The sequence below is a fragment of the Canis aureus genome, chromosome 13, assembly GCF_053574225.1.
Source record: "Canis aureus isolate CA01 chromosome 13, VMU_Caureus_v.1.0, whole genome shotgun sequence".
Classification (NCBI taxonomy): domain Eukaryota; kingdom Metazoa; phylum Chordata; class Mammalia; order Carnivora; family Canidae; genus Canis; species Canis aureus.
The window spans coordinates 19227638-19253177 of record NC_135623.1 but is presented as its reverse complement, the minus strand read 5'-3'; the positions used below and the strand labels follow the sequence as shown (position 1 = coordinate 19253177).

Below are 25540 nucleotides of genomic sequence, written 5' to 3'. Positions count from 1 at the left end.
CATTCGCAAATCCACTACGGCCACTCACTCCTCCAGCCGCTCGTGCGATAGTTACTATCTCCGTTTTGTAGAGGAGAAGAGGGGACTGAGAAAGCTGAAGGGCTTTGCCCTCATCCCACCCCCCTTGCTGCACATGGAGCCTAAGTGAACCTGCGCTCCTGTGGCTTGAGAGTCTGCACTTATGACGACTCCACAGCGTTTCCTGGACAAGCTGCTAGTTAGGAGTACGTACACATGCATGCGTGTGCGCATGTGCCAGCCCGTGCCCGAGCTGTGGCCCAGCCCAAGATGCTCTCCTCAGCTCCGAACAATGCGTGGGGAAACCTGTCTGCCCAGGGAAACCCGTCCGCCCAGCTGTGAGGGCTGTCACAGCAGCCGCAGCACCCATCTCCCACCGTGGTCTTCCCCATCTGCCCCCCACCCAGGTCCTGGAGAAGCCCGGGCACAGGTAAGTTCTCTGTTCCCCAAGACCACACCCAGTGGCAGGGACAAGTGCAGGTGCGGGCCTTCAGAGCCAGGCCCAGTGGGCAGAAGGGAGATTTCGGGTTCCCCCACCTCGTCCCCAGGGGAGGAGCCAGGGCTCACCCAGCAGGACTTGAGTCCCAGGCTGAGAGGCCGCCCCAGGAGGTCCCGCCCAGGCCAGGTGACTGGTAGGGGTCCCGGGGTCTGACAGAGGTACCTGTGTGACTAGACCCTCTTCTTTCTCTTTGCTCTCTCCCCCCCCCCACCCCCGCCCCTGCGGCCCTGTCACTGTCTTTCTCAGTCTGCTCCTCTTCTGTAATAATCTTTTCCTCTAGGAATTTAGGGTCTAGCCTGCCCAGCAGGGCCTCCTCCCTCCCCCACCCTGTGACCGCACCTGGGGGCGGTGGGGTTGTGTGATCCGCACAGGGGGAGGAAGGGTGGCTGACGGTGGGGGTGGGGGGCTGGACGCAGATGCAGCCCCAGTCCGGCCACCTCTGTGCCCACTGCAGGCAGGAAGCCCTCACAGCCCAGGGCCCCCTCCATTAGACGGACACACCTTCCCGTTCTCTCCCAGAGACGTAGGATTAGGAGCAGCAGGACGCGGTCTAGCACAGCTTTTAGGGTGAATCAAGGCTGAATTCAGAATCCGAATTAGCCGTAACTAGGGGACGTCACCGACGAGCTCCTTTCCTCGCCTAACAAAATAGGAATAACCAAGCTCCTACAGTTAACGTCACAATGTCGGCCAGGTTTGGCTGTGACCTGCGGGACACTGTGGCACGCACGGCGGAGGTAGTCCCCATTGTTCTGGAAGAGGAAGTTCGCAGCAGGAAGGTCGGCTTCCAGTGGTTTTTCAGGAAGAACCTGCCAGGAGGCAGAGCGAGGGGGAGGCAGGGCGAGGCCAGCCAGAGGTACCACGGAGTCTGCCCAGGATTCTTCCTGGGGCCGGGCCGGGTGTCCTGGAGATGGGAACACCCAGGCAGCAGCGTGATAGGCGGTGTCCTTCCACTGTGGATTCGGGGGGCCCAGCACACTTTGTACCACCAGCATTTCAGGCTTCACACTCAAGATCTTGCCGTGAGTGCTCCATTCCCCCAGCCAAGGGCTTCCCACCCCACCTGGCCTGGCTACGGGGTCAGTCCTTTTGGGAACGAGCAACCCAAGGCTGCTCACTCATGGCTCTGTGGAGGGGATGAGCCCTCTAGGCCCTGGGAGTTGAGAGAAAGGACCACCCAGGGGTGGGGCACCCGCCATGGAGGATCCTGGCCCTGGCATCACGGTGTGGGGGGGAAGGGCCCCCAGGGGAGAGGGAGCTGCCCAGGTCCACGCGCTTCTGGCTCCGTAAGAACACCCGGGACCCTCTCCTCTCTATGCCTTCCACTGGGTGCCAATCTCACCTGATCTGTCTTGCCAGCTTCCTCATCCTCACCAACCCCCAGAGTGACCCCCTGAGGGATTTTCTAGAATGCCTCCTGCCCCCACATTCCCCCTCTCGGCCCTAGGCTGCAGCACCCCCTCACTGCCCCCCCCCCAAAGCCATTCCCTGACCACGCACACCTGCTGAGACCCCTCTGCGGACTCCTGCCTCGCTCCACCTGGAGTGCCGTCTGCTCCTGCCCACTGCCCCCTGCCCCTCTCACCCGACACAGCCTGTTAGAAACATTCTTGTGTTGACTTGGCTCCCGTTGTTGGCGACGTGAGGGGGAATGAGGCACCCAGGCTCCTTGGGGGGTTCACATCTAGTAAGGCCACATCGGTGAGATAAATGGGGGGCAGGGTGGGGTTGGGGGCCTTCCAGCTAGGGGAGAGAAGCCTTGTAAGGAAGGGTGGTGGAGGGGGACACGGCACGTGGGAGACCTGGAGGGGCTGGGGAGGGTGGCCTGGCCGGGAACTGCACCAGGTGTGCACAGCGGTGCGAGGGCACAAGGGAAGGAAGAGCCTTGCCCTGAGCGGGCTGCTGTGGGCCCCCGGACGCTGTGACAGCTGTGGCCAGTCTGCCAGTGCGGAGCCCGAGGGCAGAGAGGCCGGGCGGCTGGATGGGGCAGCAGGAGTTTCGGGAGGGGCAGGGCACACTCAGCCTGGGAGGGTGGAGAGGGTCAGGTCACCAAGGCAGTCACCTCCCAAGACAATGCCAGAAGGCCGGAGGAAGTCGCTGGCCCCGGGAGTCCAAGAGGAACTCTGCTTTCCAGAATCTTCCATGACGGCACAGCCTACAGCCGAAGGGAGACACAGGCAGCGCACACCCCAAGTGAAGCGCCTGCTTCTCCCGACTATGAAGTACACACGGAATAAGGAGGATGCAGGGAGGGCACCCTGACAGCAGCTTCTCAAGCGTGGTCCCTCTGTCACCCCGAGCCTGGAACTCCTGCCGTTCCAGGAGTGTCCCCGTGACCAGCAAGCCACAGCCGTCCCTGCTGCTGCTGGACTCCGAAAACAGTCTCGATTCAGATACGACTCAGAAAGAGAATGTCCACACCACCTGTTACTCACCTGTGTCTTCCTCTGGACCCTCTCCTGGCAGCTCCCCCTTCCAGGGCGGGTCTCCATCTCCCCGCCTGCCCCCCTCTGCTGTGCTCTGTGTGAGCCCCCCCCCGGCAGGCCCGCCAGCCCCCCCCCCCCAGCCCCTGGGCTCTCCTGCGAGTGTCCCCGGCCCCCTCCCCGAGCCAGGTGCAGCGCAGGTGCGCGCCTCCTGTAAGGACAGCGTGGCCACATCCTCCGTCTCGGGAGCTCTGGAGAGGGTTTCCTGGGTGTGCGCGGCCTCATCCTCGAGTGCCGACACCTGCCTGAAGGGTTAAACCACTCTGGATGAGACTCTTCCCGCCTGGATTTCATAATCCCCGCTGTCTAAATGGAAAATCCGTAGTGGTCACCCTGCATCTTTTCTCCGTGGCTCTGAGCCACGGGTACGCGTGTGAGTCCTCAGCTGCCGCTCAGGAGCGCCCTTGGCTCAGAGTTGATGGGGCTGGTGTAGGTTCGTTCACTCCAGCGTGGCCTGTCTTTTCTCGTCATCCTTTCTACTTCACCTGGTCACCAGGACGCCCGTGGGCCGTCCGCAGCCGTGCTCCCTCCCGGGGCCCGCATGGCCCTGCCCGCCTCCCGCAGCCCCTCTGCCCCTGCTAAGTTGTTCTGTTTCGTTGGTTGTGAGCCGGAGACAAATGACGCAGCTCTGGGAAGGCACAACTAGACAGGCCCTGAGGCGAGTCCGGGGCTCACAGATATGTCAAGGCTGGACTTGGTTGTAAGCGGCACAACATCTACTTTGCAGGTGTCAGGACCTCCCTGGCTCCCTTCCCGGCGCTGTCTGGGCTCCGGGCTGCGGCAGGGCCTGGCGGCCTAACAGGGGGTCTCAGCTGCACCGGGCGGCAGCGGGGGGCCCAGGGTTAGATGTGCGGGGAGGATGGCCGGGTTTGGGGGGGGCTGGGGCAGTCTGTCCCTGGTCACTCTGCAGCTCTGTGGGATGTGCTGCTGGGACGGGAAAGCAGGCGGCCTGGGTCTGGGCGCGGCTGGTCTTCCTTGGACCCAGGGCACTTGCTGTCCTTTCCACATCCGTGCATTTGTCTGTCCCAGCGCAGGGCAGGCGTGTGGACCCACAAGTGTGAATTCTAGCCCCACACTGTGGCTTGGAATAAACATGTCTCTTCCCGGGCCTCAGTTTCCTACACTGTTTAAAAAAAAAAAAAAAAGGAAAAATTATGCCTGGGGGCAGGGATTGGAGGTAGGAGCAGGTGACGCCGCCGTGGAGACTGGCAAGATCACAGCACTCTTCCCTCCTCTCCTCCCTGTCTTACTCCTGGGAATAAGGAAAGTTGCACAAACTCACTACTGAGAAAGCTGGACTCCAGGCCCAGCTCCATCTTACTTCCCTGTGACCTTTCCCTCCCTGGGCCTCGGTTTCCTCTCCACCTAAGTCGGCACTTGAACAGCTCAACTTCTGAGGTCCCTCCCAGCTCCAGAATTCCACGACGCTACTCCTGTCCTCATTGTCTTCCTCCTGCTGCTCCTTCCAGGAGTGGGAGTGTGCACGTCGTATGCCTGTGCACGTGTGTGTGTGTGTGTGCACGCACACGCGAGTGTACTGGGGGCAGGGAAAGGGAGAGAGTCCTGCAGAGGATGGGGTGGCAGTTAGGAGAAAAGGGGACCGGGACCTTCCGTGCCAGTGGGGCTCAGAGCTTTCTCAGCAGCTAATGGCACTCGGGGCTGTTTAATCATTAAAGGGCAGGAACGCAGCCAGGAGCGCCTCAAAGTCCAGCCCAGCCGGTGGTGAGTGACTCTAACAGAGCAGCATGGAGCCCGCGACAATGGGGCCCGGAGCTCCCGGAAATGGGGTCAGGCCAGCGACAGCTCCACGCGCGGTCCTGGGCTCGGGAGTCAGCCTGCACGCCTCGGACATCGGGGTCCTGGTTGTCTACTTCGTCTTTGTCATCGGCGTGGGGGTCTGGGTGAGTAGGCCCAGAGGCTGGAGTGGGGCCTCTCATCTCTGGCTGCCCGTGCTGGGGGCTGGGTGGGCCATCGGGGAGCATAGGGCCCAGGTGCTGAGGCCCTTGGAAATCCTCTCCGACCCTTCTTTTATAGACTGAGGCCCAGAGAGGGATGTGAGTTGCCTGAGGGCACACAGTGAGCCCAGGCAGGCCAGGCCCGAAGCCCCCTCCCAACTCCCTGCCTCTGCGCAGGGCCTTCGGCCCCACTCATCCCTGGCGGCCCAGTCCCCACTCCGCCGTCCTCCCCTGGCCAAGGCCGCCAACTCTGCGAACCCTCCGCTGGGGGGTGTCTTGGCAAGGAGGAGCGCCTTCTAACGGAGCTGGGGTTCTCGTGCTGTGTGCTCGTGGGGAGGGAGAGGTGAACCCAGAGTTCCTTCTGTTCTTCACTGTCACCAGGGCCCCAGTGCCGGGGAAAGGGGCCAGCGAACCCTGAGTTCAGATCCCACCTCCGACAGTTAGAGCCACGGGGCCCTGGGAACATGCACGTGCTCCTTGAGCCTCCGTTTTCTCCTGAGGTCGCTGGGAATGATGAACACTGCCCCCCGGGGGGGTCATGGCCATGGAGCAACACAACACATTTAAGTGCCTGGCAAAGTGCCTGGCACACCGTGGGCAGCAACAGGCAGCAGGTGTCATCACGGCCCCCTGGGGGGACAGGCCGGAGCCCTCAGATGCTGCTGGGTGCCAGACAGTGATTTGAGTCCCAGCTGGTCGCTCACCAGGACAGGCTCTCAAATCCTCTCTGGGCCTCAGATCCCCCAGCGTAAAGCTGGGGGACAGTCCCGGCCTCCCAAGGCTGGTGTGAGGAAGACACCTGCAAACGGTGGAGGGCGGAAAGGCACCAGCTCCTCGGTGACTTTGGACGAGCTGCTCTCTGACTCAGGCTCAGTTTCCTCGCATGTGAATGAATTCCTTCTGCCCACCTGGGCTGCCCGAAAGGCCAGCGGTGCCAGAGGAAGGTCACGCCGAGGCCCCCCCAGCAGCAGCCTCCCTGGCCCGCCTCTCCGGGGTGACCGCCTGTGTTCCCTGGGAGCGGAGAGGCTCCTGCCCCATTTCTCTTCTCCTTCCTCTCCCTCGGGTATCCGTCCCACCCCTAGGCCCTGTCACAGGCCTGTTGGCTTCAGCATCTTAAACAGTCTTCGTGGTTCTGCTTCCCGGGCCCTGAGGCCTCAGAAGAAGGTCATTCATGTCCGCCTCTCTTGTGCTCCAGGGCACCCCCCACCCCCCCACCCCAGCAGGCCGGGAGGCACCACCAGCCAGTTCCGGGCAGGGCCTGCGGGGCCTGTGCAGCGGGACAGAGCCGGCCAGTCCGGGGGGGGGGGGGGGGGGGGGCCTGCACAAAGGAGGGGGCGGCGGCCTCCACGCCAGCCCTCCGATCAGATCAGACGCCAGCTCTTCCTGAAGCCAGGTTGGGCCGAGGGAGGGCGCCGCGATGGTAACCGTGGTCAGGCCCGCTTGCCGGGCTCCGTGCCGTTCCAGACGGCTTTAACCTCTGTGGGCCCCAGGGAGAGGCCGTGGTGCCCCCTGAAGGCCCGTGCAGTAAAACCAGTGGGACTGAGGCCTGCTGCTCCGGCTCTGCGTCCCCCAGCGCCTGAGCCCAGGACCGGGAGCTGAGGTGGCCAGAGGTGGGGGAGTTCGGGGAGCCCATCCCATCCCATCCTCATCTCTCTCCCCTTCCTTTCCAGTCATCCGTCCGAGCCAGCAGGGGCACCATCGGCGGCTATTTCCTGGCGGGGAGGTCCATGAGCTGGTGGCCGGTGAGTCGGGCTGCCTCTCTGCCCCTTCCCACCGCTGGGTCCTCATCTCGTCTTCCCCTCCTACCCCAAGGCAGCAGCCCCCGGCTCTCCGGGCTCCCTCCCTGTGGCCCACAGGCACCCGACCTGGGACATCTTGCTAACGCACGTCTCGGAGAAGTGCCTCCTGAGTGCATGCCCTAGGCACCTGCAGAAATAACCTAGAATGTCCCTGTCCTGGAGAAGCTCAGGCTAGCTGGGCAGAGAGACACGGTGACAGGAGAAACGCTGAGCTGGAGGGAAGCAGAGGGGCCGGGAGTGCTTCTGGAAGCCTCTGAGCTCAGCCAGGAGGCCGGGAAGGAGAAGCATCTGCTCAGTACTGCAAAGCAGCGAAGCAAGGGGGGTGCCAGGGGCCAAACCCCCAGCAACCTCAGGGAATCAATCCCAACTCCTTTGCAAGCCCCAATCCCTCCTCTTGGGCCACCCCACTTGTGTCTCTTGGTCCTCAGAACCACTTCCTCTTCCTGAAAGAGCATGGCGGGAGGGAAGCCCTGCCTGGAGACCCAACAGTGGGGCTGTCAGCCCGCAGGTAGCTGGCTGCATTCCCACCCGGGCACACACGGCTCCCACGCCACCAACCACCCTGTCCCTGTCTTGGTTCTCATCGTTTCCCCATCTGCGCTGCTACAGACCCCCTGAAGAGTAGAGGAGGCCCAGGGTGCTGACGGGGCTCTCTGGAAGGTTCGGGTGTCTGGGGCGGAGGAGGTAGGGGCGAGGGGTTCTCATGCCTCCAGCAGCCCAGGAGTACCTTTCTTTTCTTCCCTCTCTCTGTCGTCCAGCAGCTCTAGGACAGGCAGTGGGAGGACATGAGTCCCCGCATTTTACAGGTGAAGGTCTGTGCATTTGCGAGAGGAAGTGATTTTATTAAGGTGACAACAGGGTGCCAGCCTGGAGCAAAGCTCTTCACCTCTGGCCCCGGTCTGTCCCCAAGGCCTCGCCTCCACCCAGGCCCCCAAGCCCCTCCCTCTGCCCCTTTCCCTGCCCCATGAGGGATCCCATCAAATAATAAAAGATAACAGTAATGAGTGTTCACTAGGTGCTCAGTAACAATTGTGCAGTAATTACCGGAGTCAGACAAACAAGGTCCAAAGTTTCTGTCACTCACTAGTTCTGGAGCCTGAGCAGGTCATTTACCCGTGCCTCAGTACCCTGCTCAGGTCAAGCAGGGTAATAATAGGACATCCGGCCGGAGCTGCAGTGAAGGCTGAGTGAGGAAGCTTCGAGCAGCGCCTGGCCACTAACTGTAGCAATGATGAGGTACTAACCGTAGCAACCGCCACGATGTCGTCCTTCTATCGTTGTCTCCGTGGCCTCTGAGGAGTTTCTACCTCCTGCAGAAACATGACCTCAACTCTGAGGCTGGCCCTGCCAGTGCTCAGCCCCTCGGCTCCCCCCTCTGCCCAGCCTTGCCTGGAGCCTGCAGGCACAGGGGTGGCCGAGGGCCTCCCCCAGTCCCTCTCATGGGGGACCCCCTCCCCTCAGCACCCTCGTCTCTGGGGGCACTAGATGGATGGCCCCAGTGCAGAGCCTGGTCCTCCCTACACGCACCCTGCTCCCCACGGCTTTCCTTCTTTCCCACTTGGCCACTCACTCACCAGGTGGCCTGAGGCCAGCGGCTTCATTTTTCCCAACGTTATTTCCTTCCTCTGTAAATTGAAAAGATTAATACCCATCCCTTGAAATATTTATGAAGATTAAGTGTATTCGTGCATATTAAATGCCTCGCGCAGTGCCCGTATACAGTAGGTACCCAATAAATGTCAGTTCTATCCCTCCTCCTCTTTGCTCCCTCACGTCCTCTCCTTCCTCTGATCTCAGATTTCCTGAGCCCAGGTCCTGCTCTGTCCATGGGCCATGCAGCCTGTGGTCCTGGCTCCAGATTGGTCTTGATTAAAGCTGACCCCACTTGTGCCTTGCAGATTGGAGCGTCTCTGATGTCCAGCAATGTGGGCAGCGGCTTGTTCATCGGTCTGGCTGGGACAGGAGCGGCTGGAGGTCTTGCTGTGGGGGGCTTTGAATGGAACGTAAGGAAGCAGGCCTGGAGGCTTCTCAGGGACGATGGAGGTCTGAACCCCCCCGCCTACCCCCTCCCAGGCTTTAGTGTGGAGAGGAAGCTCAGAGCTGACTGGGGAGGCTGCATGGTAAACAGAGAAACCATTTTACAGATGAGGCTCAGAGGAGGCAGAGGGACTCAGAGGTCACACAGCACTCAGACCAGGTCCTGGGTCCTTGCTTCCCAGCGGAGTGCTCCCCGACATCACCATGTGGGTAGGGGCTGCCCCTCCATCTGCATCTAGGACATGGGTACCTTCTTCTCCCCACTCTCTAAGGCAACCTGGCTGCTTCTGGCCCTGGGCTGGATCTTCGTCCCCGTGTACATCGCTGCCGGCGTGGTCACAATGCCACAGTACCTGAAGAAGCGATTCGGGGGCCAGAGGATCCAGGTGTACATGTCTGTCCTGTCTCTGATTCTCTACATCTTCACCAAGATTTCCGTGAGTACCCACTGCAGTGTGGCCATCCCGTCTCCCTGAAGATGCTGAGTTTAGGTCATGGCTTATCGCTGGCTGTAGGAATGGATGGATGGATGGATGGATGGATAGATGGAAGGAAGGAAGGAAGGAAGGAAGGAAGGAAGGAAGGAAGGAAGGAAGGGAGAGAGGGAGGGAGGAATAGATGATGATAGATAGATACATAGATAGATAATAGGTGGAAGGAAGAGAGGGAGGGAGGGAGGGAGGAAGGAGGGGTGAGTCCACATATCTTCAGTGCAAGCCCCCTCCCAGCAGTAATCACAGATGAGTGAGAAATGTCTGTTGGGTAAATGACAACCCATAATCCGGAGCCCGTTCATCCCTCTCCCTCTCCATCAGTTGGTTGTCCATTCAGCACCATGCACCGATCGCCTAGGATGTTGCAGTTAGAAGGGTCTTTATTCTTCCCCCACTGGCCTACACTCTGGTCAGTGGTTTGCCCATGTCCACACCGAATGCAGCCGTGGGCCTGGAACTAAAGTTTGGGTCCTGTGATCCAGTCCGGGTGTCCTTGCACGCTGCCCCGTTGTAGCCCTGGGATGGGTTTATGAAGCAGCCGTGCAGTGGGATCAGCAAACACACACTGAAAGGGACTGAGTCTGAGCTGCCAGGGCAAGAGATGGACAAAATCGTACAGCCGCTTGTCCACGATGCTTGAAAATGAGCCCAGGTCAGCCTAGGCAAAGGACGCTCTCCGAGTCCCCAGTAAACCCACACACGCGGAGCCTTCGGGGCTGGGGTCCTCCGCCCTGGGCTCCGGCCCGCCAGGTCAGCGTGGGCCCACCTGGCCACTGGGTGGGCCTCGGCTCTGCTGGGGGCAGTCAGTGAGCCCTCTCTTCTCTGACCCCTGCTCCCCACTTCACCTCCTCTGTCTTCACTTCATTCCTTCACCCCTGCCTTCACGGCACCAGATTACACTGCTCCCAATTTCAAAGATTTATGTGATGCTTCTTGGCCTGAACATCCCTCTGGCTCCTTGGCGTCTGCGAGGTCAAGCCCGTCCCCCTCAGCACGGTGCTTTAGGCTCACCCGCATCGTGTGATGAGGGCCGATAGCACCTGGTATCACTGAGCAGGAGGCGACCGTGTCCTGGTGGCATAGCGAGGGCCTCAGGTGACCTGGACTCCTGGGTCTCGGCTCTCTGCAGACTGACATCTTCTCTGGAGCTCTCTTCGTCCAGATGGCCTTGGGCTGGAATCTTTATCTCTCCACGGTGGTGCTGCTGGTGGTGACGGCTGTCTATACCATCGCCGGTAGGGCTGAGGGCATCAGGGTGCAGGCACCGGGAGCAGAGACTGAGAGCCAGGGGGAGGTGGGGAGGGCTGCCTGGCGATGCAGCCGTGAGCAGGGGTGTGGCGAGGGGACTGTCATCAGCACTGGCATCACTAGGGGCTGCTCCAGACAAAGCCACCAGCCTGCCTTGTCATCCACCAGAGCCCCTCTCTCAGGCCTGGGCACCTGGGAACCCAGCTCAGGGCTAAGTCAGCCTGCAAGGATGGGGGATTTGAATGGTGTTGGGTGGGGAAGGAGGGAGTATCCTGGTGGCGCTACCAGCAGGGCAGAGGAACAGCCTTGGGATATTGAAAACAAGAACTGAGGCACAGCAGCCACGCTCAGGGGCCGTTGGGGAGAGAAAGGCCCGAGTGCCCGTGGCTGGGACCAGCTGAGGGCTGGGGGGTTGGAGGCAGGCGGCGGATCCACCTGCTGGGAGGGCTCCCCAGTGTGGCCAAGCACAGGACAGACGCCCAGAGAGCTCCCCCTTGGTGTCACCTGACCGGCCTTGTCCTCCGGTCTACAGGGGGCCTCACTGCCGTGATCTACACAGATGCCCTGCAGACGGTGATCATGGTGGGCGGCGCCCTGGTCCTCATGTTTCTGGGTAAGGTAGAGGCCCGAGCGCATCCCACCACCAAGTAGAAATTGCTCTCTGATCTGTCTTGGGCTTTCACCTCTGTGGTTTGGCTGGAACTTTCCAGAGCACAGAGCCAGATTCCCCATCCTTCTGCCCCCCACCTCCAGGATGGGGTTCCCGAAGAGCAGAGATGGGGCTACACCAACTGAGGGTCTGCGTCACACATCCCTTCCCCCTCCCCAAGTCCCATACCAGTTCCAAGCCCCCAGGCGCCACGTGGGACTGGAAGCTGGGGTGGGGGCGTGTGACAGGCTCACAGATCCCTCACTGTGGTCTCTCCACAGGCTTTCAGGAGGTAGGCTGGTACCCAGGCCTGGAGCAGCGGTACAGACAGGCCATCCCTAATGCCACGGTCCCCAATACCACCTGCCATCTGCCCCGGGCGGACGCCTTCCACATGCTCCGGGACCCTGTGAACGGGGACATTCCTTGGCCAGGCCTCATCTTCGGGCTCACGGTGCTGGCCACCTGGTGCTGGTGCACGGACCAGGTGATGCCCCAGCCAGGCCTGGCCCAGCCATCACAAGCTCCCTGCCTGAAAACCGTGCATCTAGATGCACAGGGCTTGGGACTTATTCCAGGACCAGCTCAGGGCTCACCTGTGGTGGAGCTGAGCCCTGTCCAACCCAAGTGGTGAGTCTCCACTGCTCCCTTTCCAGGTCATCGTGCAGAGGTCTCTCTCTGCCAAGAATCTGTCCCATGCCAAGGGAGGCTCTGTGCTGGGGGGCTACCTGAAGATCCTGCCCATGTTCTTCATCGTCATGCCCGGCATGATCAGCCGGGCCTTGTACCCAGGTAAGAGCTGGGCAGTGCTGCACTAGATGTGGGTTGGGGTCATGGGGGGGCCACATGCTATTTCTAGTAAGGATACCTAGTGTGTTCGGCGTTGTGGGACAAACATACAGTAGATATTTCAGAAAAAGAGATTTTTATCCGGATGTCATTTTAAAATCCTACTTTCCCTTTATGAGGAATGACCAACGAAGGCATTCTTGAGGCCTCCCAAGCATATCCTCTCTCCTTTTATCAAGATATAAGGCCTAAAACACAGGGAGGTCTATCAAGCTCTGCAGGGTAGTATATGGTCAGGAGGCTTACTGGAAGCAGCTAACTCATAGTACCCAGACACCTACCCCGCCCTTGCCCCTCCGGCCCCTACAAGAGATGCAGCTCCTGCCAGGGTCACCAGTAAACACTTACCCATGGTTTTTCCCTGTTGGAAAGCAAATACTGCACCAACCCAAGAAGGCACAAGAAGACTGGGCTCTAACGGCCATCACTTCCTCTATAGACGAGGTGGGCTGTGTAGACCCTGATGTCTGCCAGAGAATCTGCGGGGCCCGAGTGGGCTGTTCCAACATCGCCTACCCCAAGCTGGTCATCGCCCTTATGCCCGTTGGTGAGTCCTGTCTGCCCCACGCCCCCTCCACGCCCCCCTCCCAACCTCCCCAGGCCCCGCTGCCCAGGAGGGATTGCATCAAGGGTGGACACGGACGGGGAGAGGGAATAGAAGCCTTCAGCCCCACACTCCTTCCCCAACACATACACACACACACACACACACACACACGCACATGCACACACACTTTCCACCAGCACCTGCTCTGGCTCTTATCCTGGAGAAGCAAGGATAAAAGGGCTTTATGCCATCTCCAGGATACCCGGGCTCACAGAGGGTACAGTACTGCGTACCCGGTGTGGGGACCCCGTGGGGCCGGGGGAGCCCCGGGGAGGCACCTGACCCGCCTGGGGGAATGTCGGAGAAGGTTTCCCAGAGGGGAGGACATGGAGCTGGTCCTGAGGAACCTCTTGAGCAGACAAGGCTGGGTGTTTGTGGGAAACGCCATCGGGGAGGAAGGACTGTGTGTGCTAAGGCCCCGCCTCACAGAGAGCGCCAGGTGTGACCTGACGCCGCCCCGTGGGCTCACAGGCGGGAGGGATGGACGGTGGGGAATGGAGAGGAGGCCGAGGCCTGAGCGTCGGGAGGCTCAGTCTGCATGGAGGGAGGCAGAGGGACCGTGAACAAGGGGTCTGCGGTGCTCCAGGTGCGGGGTGATGGCGGCGTGGCCCGGGGCAGTGGTTTCAGAGGTGGACAGAAAAGGGTTAAAAGACATTTATGAGACAGAGGTGGCAGGATCTGGTGACAGATTACATTTGAGGGATGAGAAAGACAGAGGGATCCAGAGAGGGCCCCCAGGTCCTGGGTTTACGAGGATACCGAGAGTGGGGACACGGGAAGAAAGTCAGGTTGATGAGGGAATCCTTGAGTTGGGCTGTCCCCTCCCTCCGGTAGAACAAGAAATGAACCAAAGACACAGCAGAGGTGGTGGGAGGCCCGGGGGTGACAGGCCGTCCACGGAGGAGCTGACTGAGGGAGGCGGGAGGGGAGGGGAGCAGAGGAGGGGGTCTAGGAGGACTGTCTGGTGTGGAGACGGGAGGTTGTTAACCGAAGGAAGACACAGAAGGCCCCCGAGGAAGGTGCTGGCCTCGGTTTGCTTGGAACACCTGGGGCTTTAGGGAGGCCTCAGGAGGTGGTTAAATGTTCGGACTGGGAGGAAAGAGGGCTGACGTAGGGCTGATGGGGAGTCATCTCCTCAGGGGAACGTGAGTGGTGGTTTCTAGAAGCTTGGATAGAGGATAGAGGATAGAGACCATCATAGGCTCCACCTCCTCGAGCCCCCAGGGAGAGAACAGGTCCAGACAGGAAGGAGCTACTTCAGCGACCACACAGCTAGCTACGGGCAGAAACAAATGCGGGGCCTCTGCCTCCCAGGCCAGGGCCTTAACCCGGCACCCCAGTGTCGATAAAGAAACACAGAAACTGAAAACGCCCAAGTACTAACAGTCACCCTCCCCCACCCCCTCCGGGCCAGGGGCCCAGTACCCAAGCGTCTGCAGCTCTGAAATGCAGACTGGGATGTCCAAGCTGCAGGACCACCAGGCCCCAGCTCCTAGGGGTGCAGACGAGGAGGGGGAGCCTGGGCAGGCCTGGTGCGGGTGGCTCGGCCTATCCAGAAGCCGGCCTCGAGGCCGCCTGCAGTCCTCACGCACGCGGATGGGAACCTGAGGCGACGCCACCCCCACCCCCAAACCCTGGGCTCTGCTGGACCCTGCAGCCTCCGTGGCCCCCGGAGGGGGCTGCCCACGGAGACCTCGCCTCTCCCCAGGTCTGCGGGGCCTGATGATCGCCGTGATCCTGGCCGCCCTCATGAGCTCACTCACCTCCATCTTCAACAGCAGCAGCACCTTGTTTGCCATCGACGTGTGGCAGCGCCTCCGAAGGAAGGCTACAGAGCAGGAGCTGATGGTGGTGGGCAGGTGCGCCGGCCCCTCCTTCTGGGGGGAACCCCTCTAAGCTCCCCTCCCTGCCCTGGGCTGCCCTGGGAGATGTGGTGGGGCCTGGGCCCTGGACTGGAAGGCCGAGTGCCTGGTTCCAGCGCCCACTGCCTACGTGACCTTGGGTAAGTCCCTCCCCAGCTCTAGACATTCCTCCCCTTCTAGAATAAGGAGGAAAAACAAAATCTCTTCCCGTCTGTTGAACTTTCTCTTAGAAGGTGGTCAACAGAGTAAGTGAGGGAAGCCGAGGAAGCGCGCACCCCAGGGAAGTGAACCGAGCTGGGGAAAGTTAGCAGGCAGCTCACCCGGAGCGTTAGGATCAGCTCGGGCCTGGGCCCAGTGGCAGAGGCCTGTGGGCGACCCCGCCTGACTCACCCGGGCGTCCCCTTGCATCGCACCCCTGCCGGGGTCGCGGGGTGACTGTCCTGGGCTGCCGGGGCCGCCTCAGCGGGGGAGCTCGCGGGACGGCCGCCCCCAGGGCCGCAGGGCCTTGAGCAGCCAGCCGGGGAATTTGAGCTTTGTCTGGTGGCTTCGATTTGTGCTTCGCAAACTATGGCTGGTGGCTTGTCCTTTTCTCCCTAGGCTTGTAGTTGAGGTGGGGCCAAGGGGGCGCTTTCCAAGCTCTGCTTCATCACGTCAGGCTCCGTGACTCGGTGACTCGGTGACTCGGTGACTCTGTGACTCGGGTTTCTGGACTAACGGGTTTCTTCTCCCTCCGGTAGATGGGCTGGAGTCGCGGTCACCTGCCCTCTTGCGTGTCCCTGCTTCGCGCTCCCCGGCCCGTGCATGGGGGGCTCCTGGGGGGCTCCGGCCGCGAGGCCTGAGCATCCACGGACTGGGAGGGGAGGGATGAGCACCCACCGCCTGGGTGGCGGCTGTGGGGCTGTGGGGAGGGGGACAGGAGAGGACCGGGCGGGTCCCTTCCCTCTGTTCATCAGTGGGGCTCGCGCGCCATCTCCTGGCCGCGCGCATCACCGCGCCCCACGTGTCCGAGGTTTTCAGCACGTTCGGGAAATCGAGGAGAGGGCGGTAGGGGTCTTGGGCCTGCGCCAGCATCCGCTGAGGGGGAGTCAGGAGGTGACGGCGGCGGAGTCCCTTCTCTGAGCCAAATGCCAGGGTGAGGAGCAGGAGGTTAGAGCCGGGGCCGCCCGAAGCAGGGAAGAGGGCCCACGCCGAAGCCGTCCTGGGGGCGCTGTCCTGCACAGGGCGTGGATGCCGGGAGAGGGGTCCCAGGCCGAGACCAGAGGCATCTACTGAGGTGGGGGGGTTGTGAAAGGTTGTGTTCCTCCCGGAAGAGCGGGTGGGCTACATGACCTCCAAGACCCCATTTCAAAATTCCTGGGTTTCTGGGATTCTGATCCCAGAAAAAGTCTAAGTTTCTGGAATCTTTGCATTTCCAGGCTCCTAGCATTCTCTGATTCCGTGGCCACGTATCCCCCACCCTTCTCCCTTCCGGTTCCTATGCTTCACCTTCCCCCATCCCATGCCCAGGCCAGCCTGAGCGCTCCTCACAGTGCCCTGTGCCCTCCCCGCAGAGTGTTTGTGGTGTTCCTGGTTGTCGTCAGCATCCTCTGGATCCCCATCATCCAAAGCTCCAACAGCGGGCAGCTCTTTGACTACATCCAGTCCGTCACCAGCTACCTGGCCCCGCCGATCACCGCCCTCTTCCTGCTGGCCATTTTCTGCAAGAGGGTCACAGAGCCGGTGAGTGCAGCAGGGCACCTCTCTCCCTGGGCACAGAGGGCCAGGAGGTCCAGTGTGTCCGTAGCCTGGGGTCGCCCTCAGGCGTATTGGACAGGCCCCCTGCCTCCCAAAGGAGCTTCCGTCTCCCCGTCCACAGCATAGGGTCTTTTTCTTTTTCTTTTTTTTTTTTTAAGATTTTATTTATTTATTCTTGAGAAACACAGAGAGAGGCAGAGACACAGGCAGAGAAGAAGCAGGCTCCATGCAGGGAGCCCGATGTGGGACTCGATCCCGGGTCTCCAGGATCACGCCCCAGGCCGAGGGCAGAGGCTCAACCATTGACCCACCTACGCGTCCCCGCAGCATCAGGTCTTGATTTATTCATTCACTCAACCAGCATTTCATCGACCCTATTATGGAGGCTTCTAGATGCGATGGCTGACAAGGTGCATGTAGGTCTCCCATCACCGAGCCAGGTGGGAGGGAAGATGATTCAACAAGAAATACTAATAATGGCTGCGGTGTGCGCGCACGTCGGGAGCACCTACCCTACGGGGTGCTCGGGAGAGACATCCGAGCCTCCACGGCCTCATCTCCCTGCTGCTACCCGTGGTGCACAGAAGGGCTGGGTGCAATTCTGGGTGCTTCTGCTCATTCTAGAATTCTTGAAATCAGGATCAGCATCTCATTTTTAAAAATACAATCCACCTGACTCTCACATACAGGGGCCAGGTAAAGGTTAGGGTCAACTGGCGTTAGAAATGGGACAGGGGAGGAGCCAGAGCTTTTCTTTTTAAAAAAATAAGAGAGGAAGAGCTTCATTCTGATTTTTTGATTTATTATAACAGAAAATCAGGTTGGGGGATCCCAGTTTCCCCTGCTTATTACAAAAGCATATTTCATTCCAGTTGAATGCTACGCATTTATACTTAGTATTAATTAATAATTTCTCTTATCATTGCACACGAGACAACTCTAAGCTGGAGAGGCTGAGTCATTGTTTCCACTACTCCGGGCCTTTGAGTTCAGACGAAGCCTCAGCATTAGTGGGGAGCTCCCTGGGGGGGGCCCCCCGCAAACACCATAACAAACCGGCGGCCTTTAACTGGCCAAGGCCTCCCGCCTGACCTCGCCCTGGCCCCCGTCTGCTCCCTCTCCACAGGGAGCCTTCTGGGGCCTCATGTCCGGCCTGGTAGTGGGGCTGCTGCGCATGATCCTGGAGTTCTCGTACCCGGTGCCAGCCTGCGGGGAGGTGGACCGGAGGCCGGCCGTGCTGAAGGACCTCCACTACCTCTACTTCGCGCTCCTGCTCTGCGGGCTCACGGCCGTGGTCATCGTGGCCGTCAGCCTGTGTACCGCCCCCATCCCTGAGGAAAAGGCAGGTGGAGAGCCTGTACTGGGGCCCCTCCCGGCGCTCCCCTACCTCCAGGGCCCGGGGTGCTACCGTCCAGTTTCATGCCATTGGGTCGTCTCCCTTGTGGCCACACACATGTCCTGGGGGGTGGGGGGGAGCTCACTGGATTATTAATTCCCACGGGAAAAGTGATTCATTCAATTGGCAAATTCCTCAGTGAGCACCTTCTGTGTGCCAGGCACTGTGCCAGGGTCGCAGAGACCAACGGTCCCTGCCAGCGTGTCGGGTGCCGACACCAGCCCAACAGTCACTCTAGCACGATGGGGTGCAGGAGGCCCACCCTCCGACGTGGGGCCGAGCACGGGAGGGGCGGTCACCCCGGCGGCTGTGGGGGGTTCCCTGGCGAGGGCACGGTGAGCTGGCCCCGAAGGACCGGTGGAGATTCGCTGGCCAGTCAAGAGCTGGGGAAAGGAGCCCACCAGAGGAAGTGCTCCCCCGCAGAGCAAGTGCTCCCCCTATGCTGGCAGATTTACCAGTCCCACCTTTCACCTTCCCAGCAGGAGTACTGGGCGGCTTGGGCGCTGCGGGCCTGGGCCACAACCCGGCGCTTCCCAGCTGGAGCATGGTCCTCAGAGCTCCAGAGGCGGGAAGGCTGGGATGAGGTGTGGGCAGAGCTGTTTCCTCGGAGGCCCCCTCGTTGGCTTGCCGACCGCTGCCTCCCCCTCTGTCATCACCCTGTCCTCCCCTGTGTGCGTCTGTGTCCCAGTCTCCTCTTCTTAGGAGAACACCAGTCATACTGCATTAGGGCCTTTCTAAGGTCCTCATTCAACCCTAATCACCACTTTAAGGTGGCCTTATCTCCTCACACAGTCACCTTTGGACACGCTGAATTGGGGGGGGGGATGTCATTTAGCCCATAAGAGAGCCTGTGCCACAAGTCAGGCCCTGAAACATTGGGTGGAAGTTGTAATCCCATCCATTACCCAAATGGCGCTTTCGAGTCTGCGAAATGACTTCATGCCCTCGGCGGAAGCCGACAGAGGCTCACTCCAGAAGGGCTCTCTCCCCACTGCTTGAATGTTCACCTCCTTCTCCATTATCTGCTGTCTCACTCCTGCACTGGCGTGTCTCCCACCTGACAATCTCTTCCCCGGACCCTGTCCTTCCCCAGTGACGGAGCCTCCCCTCGGCTCCTCCGCAGCAGACTTTGCAGGATGGCCTCCCCTGCCAGCCTCCACTTCCCTCCTCTTGTCTACTTCTCATCCAGCCTGGCTGGTGTCCCGCCTTCCCACCGAAATTGCTCTAAGACCCCAATAACCTTCTTGTTGCAAACAATTAATGACCGCATCCCCATCTTCATCCTCCCTGAGCTCTGAGAAGAACCGGCCACCACTGACCACTTCCCGCAGCCTGGAGACCTCTCTTCCGTTCACGCCCGTGACATAAGCCTCTCCAGTTTTGTTTTTCTATCCTCCGATCACTCTTCTGCCTTCTTCATGGTCTTCAACATCAGTGTTCCTTAGGGCCCACCTGTGGCCTAGGGCCCTTCTCACCGCACACTGTCCCTGAGCTGTCTTATCCGTACCTGTGAGTTCAACAATCCTCTACATGATGAGGAAACTCCATTCTCTTTCTCTAGCCCAAGATTCAGATCAAACTCCGCCTGCCTCCTGTAACAGAGGCACCACCCGTATACTCTAACGACACGTGGTGGAAGTGTGAAGTCACATTCACTGGAGGTATTTGTAAGCAGAGAAGCAGCTGGGCTCTCACGAAACCACACGGGGACATGGCTGGACGTCAGTGGGGAGGGTCCTGGGAGATGACCCCTCACTCTGCACACTGCTCTGCACTACACATACACTACACGTATGTGTAGGGATTTGGGGACAGGGCAGGGGATACCTGGGCCAATGTGTGACCCAGGTCTTTCCCACTGGGCTGGGAAAAGAGCTCAGAGCTCACATAGTTGTGGTTGGTTGCAGCTGGTATGAGCCAGAGAACTTTCTGTGCTTTCTGCTCGGAGAGGAGCAGAGGGGGGAAAGCACCAGGGCCACACAGGGGGTGCAGCTTTGCTTTGTCACCTGGCCGTCTCCACTCTGGGCAGCAGGCCTGCAGGCAGGCTCTTCAGGCTCGATCACCACCCACCTGGGGGCCAAGGCAGGGCCCTGAGAGCCATGCTCACTGCTTCTGGCCCCGAAGACCACCCCTTTCTCCTACCCTGGGTGCTCTGTATCTCTTCTCTGCTCTTCCACCAGCCTCCAGCCTGCATCCCTTTGATTCACTCCGAGGGATCTATCTAAATCCTACAACTTAGAGTCTCTTCCCTTTGACGTCTGCAGTGACTCTCCACGGTCTGCAAGATTCCCTTTAAGACTCTGGACTCCACAGCCGGGCCTCGGAAGCCCCCTGCCTCCCTGGCCGGCCCCTTCCCCCCAGCCTGTGGGTGCGGCCCGGAGCAGGTGCTCAGGGCGGGCACAGATCTCCAGAGGAAAGGGCGCTGGGGCCGCGAGCCAGGCCTCCAGGCTGGGCCCTGGGCTGGGCCCCTGTTCCCCACTGCTCACTAGTGGCTCGGCTTTTCCCACAGCAAGACTTGCCCACAAAGGAAACTGAGTCAAACAGCATTTCCTTTCCCTCCAGCTGGCTCGCCTGACGTGGTGGACCCGACACCATCCCCACCCTGAGCTGGAGAAGGAGGTCCCCGAGGGAGCACCAGGGACCCCTGAGATGCCATCCGGGGTGCGCCCTGCAGAGGGGGAAGCGGCAGAGTGCTGCAGCCAGGCCCAGGAGCGGCAGGCAGGTAGGCTGGGGGCAAGCTGCGGCACGGCCTGGGGGTCACGGGGGGCCTCTGAGGTGTGCCGGAGAAAACATCACCGTTCCTCCTTCCCGCATGGCTGTTAAACTAGTTGTCAAAACAGACAAACAGGGAAGGCGGTTAGGAGCCCAAAGATAGGTAGGAAGACTTCCTTTAGGTCCTGGGGGCTGCGTTTCCTTACACCGAAGCCCAACACCACACAGACGTGCCCCTGGGTCGCCTCCCCGTGCGCCCTGCACTAACAAGGAGCAGGAGGGAGGACAGAGCCCAGCGTGCCGCGCCCCCTTCCCCCCCCCCCGCCCCCCGGGCTTCCCAAACCTACCAACAGGCCAGTCCCTTCCTCTCCTCTGACTGAATGAGTCTGAGGCCAGAAAGTCAAAGGGTGTTCCCTCCAGATGGAAGGACACATGGGGCACGTCCAAGAAGCGGGCCCCCCCTCTATTATTCATTTACTCCCACGGGGCTTAGCCACTCTGCCTGGAGCCACACAGAAGCAGGGCTGGCCGCCGGGCGTCCACACAGTCCTGCCCATCTGCGCCAGGTTCCTAAGGCCAACGACCATTCCTGTGGGTGCCAGCCTGGAGCTGCTGATGGGCCACATACATTTTGCCTCCTAGAGGTTCCTAAGCGGGTTAGAACAGTAGCTTAGTCAGGTTCACTCCAAGGCCGCGGGGTCCCTAAAGTTGAAAACTGGCTAAGGACATAATGTCGCTGTTTCAGACACAACTGACCTTCCTGCAGTGTGATCACATAATAACGTCACAATCGTCTGGTATGAGGACACTATAGAGATTTCCTAAATTATAGGATTCCCAAGGAAAAATTACAGTTAAACAAAGTTAACATCATTTTGCCGGTTAAAGCCCCAAATCAATGTCTCTTGCCTTCGAGAAAGAATAATTTAATGAAATTTAAGTCCTAAATTAACTTCCTGCCTCAGTCAGAGGGAAGCCAGCCCCTGGGTGGAGAGGGTGCGCCTTCGTCAGCCGCTCTCTCCCACTGCATTTGGCTCCATCAGGGCCTCAACAAGCCCCTGGTGCCCACACTTCTCATAACTCACGTAAGGTGAGAGCTTAGGTAAGATGATCAAAGTGCCAGTTGTCGGGCCTGAACGGCTGGAGGCACTGCTGCTCAGGTCCCTCGTCTTTGCCAGGTTTGGGGGGCCCTGTGCTTCCCCCGAGGCCTGAGAAATTGCCCACCTCTCTTGACTGCCTCCCCTTTGCTAAGGCCCGGCCTAGAGAAACAGCCAGGTGCCTAGAGTCAGTGACGTCCTAAGCTCAGCCTCCCGCCCAGATCTAACTCTCAGGTCTTCTCGCCTGAGATGCAGCAAGTAAAAGCCAGTGGTGCACCGTGCAAAGCCTGCGTAATGGAGAACGTAAGCCTTTACACACTTCCGAAGGTCAACACCCACGTAGGCTTACTTCAGGAAGCACCACCAAGGCTCACAGTCACCCCCTCCGTCTAATCAGTTACCCCACTAGTTGCAGCGTGTTGCACAATGTAACCCCTTGTCTCTCAAGCTTCATGGTCTGTGCACCTTATGGGGTCTCCCAAAGGGTTCCCCCCCCCCCCATCGTGGCTGGAACCAGGTCTAGGTCCCTAAGAAACGTATGGCGCGGAGGTAGATGCCAAGAGAAGAAAGGGGAAGGGAAGAAGCTAGGGAGGAGGGAGGGCACAACTTGCCTCTCCCGGCTGAACCCCAGCACTAGGTGGACTCACCCTGTCGTTGCAGCTTTCCCTGGCTCCCCCCATCCCCCTGCCACAGGGCAGAGTCTGTCCCCGGGGAAGCAGAGAAATGCCTGCCTCCCGGGGTGGGGTGGGGGAGCACTTTCTTCCCAAAAAGACAAAGGAGGCACTTCTCACTCCTTCTGGAAGGCAACCTCTGGAATCCCCCTCCCAAAAGGCCCAGGGGCAGATGAAGGCGCATCGGTGTGTCATCTGAGGTTAAACAGCAAAACAGCAGTGTGGGTTTGTGCCCTAAAAAGAGAAAGAAGAGAAACATTGTACTGCCAGCGAGTAGGTCTGAAGGAAGTGTACACATGGGATTGTAGACAGACTTAGAGGGACCGAGTCTCTGCTCACCAGTCACCACCTAGTGACTTCTTGGGGCCTCGGAACCGGCGTGCGATGCACGGGCCTGAGGACCATCGGTGCATCACCGGCCTCCGAGGGCGGCCCTGAGCATCAGGAGAGCTCTTGGGTGGGCTTGGAATAATGCTAAACCGCTAAAGCCCAATGCAATAGAAAAACCTCACGCCTGGAAATGCTTTTGCTGCTCTGTGCCCTCGAAGGCGTCCCTCCACTTCCCTGAGCCTCTTCCCTCCTGGTACAGGGAGGGGGCAAGGCCACATGGTATGTTGACGGGACCAGAGGCCGCACTCTGTAGTCGCACTGAACTTACCAGGTACCGAGTTCCAGAGTCGTTAAGATAATAGGGCATTTCCAATTTCAATGAATGTTATTTTGATGGGCTATCTGCTAGTGCAAAACAATTTTTTAAAATATTGACTTTATTACTTCTTTTAAACTTAATTTTTGGTGAACTGAGCTACCCTTTAACCTCCGAGCAACCCCGTCCTGGTGCAGGAAGCCGGGTCTGCACTGGCCTCGTGCACGGTCAGAACATGATAGTCACCAGGCCTCTCCCTGCTGCCCAGCCTGGGTCACTTTTTAAAATGCTAGCGAATGTCCATTCTCGTTCGATGCTCAAGACAAGCTGGAGAAAGCCGAGCACCCGGCCAACCTATTTGAGAGAGAATGATGCTGCGGCTCGGAGAGGCCGAGGGGGTGACTGTGCACTGGGCCTTGGGGAGGCCAGGGGTGGGGGAGCGGCCCTGGAGGGGCCCCTGGGTCCCAGCCCGGGGGCCGCCCCACTCGGTCCTCGTGCTCGGAGTTGGCAGGAGCCCCATCACCCTCACCCCGTGTCCCTGGCCTGCGTCGCCGGGAGGCTCTGCTGGAGGAGTGCTGTGGCCAGGGCTCCGGCCGGGCCCAGCCTGTGGGCTCCCAGCAAGGCCAGTGCCGCCCCCCTTTCTGTGCAGCCCCCTCGAGTCTCACCAGCTCCCTGCCTTTCACTCCCCCCCCCGCCTCCTCCCCACCTACCCCCCCTACCCCGCTCCCCCTGCCCTCCCGCTATGGTCCTCAGGCCCGTGCAGGCGGTGTGGCAGGCTGCTGGGGGCCTGGCTCTGCGGGCTCCCCGGACACCCCGAGCCAGCACTGAGCCCCGAGGACGCGGCTGCGCGCAGCCAGGCACTGACCAGCATCGCCGAGGAGCCGCTCTGGAGAAGCGTCTGCGACGTCCAGGCCATCCTGCTGCTGGCCATCAACGTCTTCCTGTGGGGCTACTTTGCGTGACTCTGCAGACCTGGCGGCAGTGGCAACAGCGGACGGGCCGAGCCCGCGGGAGCCCCGGCCTGGTGTGCACACGGCCCGGGGAGAAAGGGAGCCCGGAGAGGGCCGTGGGCTGCTCGGGCCCACACGGCAGGACTCACACGGGGGCTTCCGACTCCAGCTCTTTCTCCCGTGACGCTGCCCTACACCCCTACCTCAGAAACACTCTACCCTCTTGGTGCTTCTGTTACAAAACTTTTAGGATACCTGTGGTTTGAGGGTTAAAAAAGTGGAGGCTATAAGAAGAGGGGTTGCAAGGACACTGCAATGTCCAAGTGCACTTTGCTCCCCTGTACCCGCCCCCCGCCCCGTTCCCAACCCCTAGCCATCACTTTGTAGTGGGCGCCAACCCAGGAGGGGCCTTTCCTTCCTCTGACACACCCCAGGGAGCGAGGGCCCAGAGGGGAATGTGGTGCGGTGACAGGTGGTGTTTGGGGCAGGGACCTCTGCGGCAGGGGCTCTCGTGGCACCACTCATTCTGCCTTTTGCCACCGTCACTTCCAAACATGTGCAGAGTCTCTGTGGCCTCGAGGAGTTTCAAGTCCAGGAGAGCCCTGACTTGCTGGAGACCGTAGGCACTGGGGGGGCTGGCTCGGCTAGCCTGGGAGCCCCCCGTCCTCTCCCCCTGCCTGCCGGGCATCGCCCTCCCCGGAAGGCATGTGACCCCAGCTGCCTGATGCCACAACTGGGTTAGGATCCCACTCCTGCTCCCGCCCCTCTGGCCCTGCCTCCGTGGCAGCACTGCTCCCTGGGGCCTCCACGGGGCAAGGACCAAGCACAAGGGCCACATCCCAAGTGACTGTACCCAGACAGTACCAATGCTCAGTAAATGGTGCCTTAGTAATTCTCTAAGGTCCTGGCACCTTTGCACGGCGGCAGGCTGGGCTGTGACGTGGGAGCCAGCTCCTTCGGCCGGGGCGCTCACACCATGCCTCACATGTCCAGAGAGACCACGGTCCCATCCCATTGCCATAACTGACTACAAATAAAATTCTAGGCCTTTGAGGCTTAACACAGCTGATTCTGTGAACACCTGCTGCTGCTGCCTCCACATTTCTGTGTCCTCTGACCTGTGACCTCATCTCGCCAGGTGTCATCTCACCTGGCCACGCTTTCCTCACTTTTCCCCACTCACCTTCCCTGGGAATTCAACTTTTCCCCCTCGTTTTCCCCCCAGACCATTCCCTTGAAGCATTTGTGTGCAACCAAAGGTACTGAAAGTTTGGGGAGGGAAATATTCTTAAACCACAGAAGCACAATTTAAAGTTAAATGTTGAGGGGAGCCCGGGTGACTCAGCGGTTTAGCGCTGCCTTCGGCCCAGGGCAGGATCCTGGAGACCCGGGATCGAGTCCCACATCGGGCTCCCTGCATGGAGCCTGCTTCTCCCTCCGCCTGTGTCTCTGTCCACCCCCCTCCCCTCTCTGTGTGTCTCTCATGAATAAATAAAATCTTTAAAAAATAAAGTTAAATAAAGTTAAAGGTTGAACATCCTTACTTTCAGAAGCCTGGAACAGCCTCCATGAGAGCTCCCCCCAGGCCGCTCAGGCTCCAACCTCCTGCTGCCTGTGCTGTGCGGCTCGCGCCCTCCCCAGAGACGCAGGAGCATGCTGGCGGAGGTGGCCGCTCTCCTCCTCCAGCCTCCTTGCCTGGCTACTTCCAACTTACTCCTCGCCTCAGCAAAGAAATGATGCACATCCTAAGGGGAGCCGTTCCCTCCCATGACCTTACCACGGCCACCTGCCTTCCAGAGCAGCCGAGTCCCCAGCACCCAGTGTAGAGTCTCCT

At 60.1% G+C, this 25540-nt stretch overlaps 1 protein-coding gene across 2 annotated transcripts; it reads left to right on the top strand.

Annotated features, from left to right (window-relative positions):
- The first annotated feature begins 291 nt into the window (after positions 1-291).
- Positions 292-25245, top strand: SLC5A9 (solute carrier family 5 member 9). Of its 2 annotated transcripts, XM_077845026.1 has the most exons (15): positions 292-448; positions 4677-4901; positions 6626-6697; positions 8653-8757; positions 9064-9228; positions 10415-10520; positions 11066-11146; positions 11464-11669; positions 11839-11974; positions 12471-12578; positions 14347-14497; positions 16051-16219; positions 17361-17576; positions 20193-20352; positions 23510-25245. In XM_077845026.1, the coding sequence occupies exons 2-15, from the start codon at positions 4746-4748 to the stop codon at positions 23716-23718; spliced, it is 2040 nt and encodes a 679-aa protein (XP_077701152.1). In that variant the 5' UTR covers positions 292-448; positions 4677-4745; the 3' UTR covers positions 23719-25245. The 2 variants fall into 2 exon arrangements, with proteins under 2 accessions (XP_077701152.1, XP_077701153.1); XM_077845027.1 differs by lacking the exon at positions 292-448 and having other exon boundaries at positions 4459-4901; positions 8653-8835.
- Positions 25246-25540: the final 295 nt, after the last annotated feature.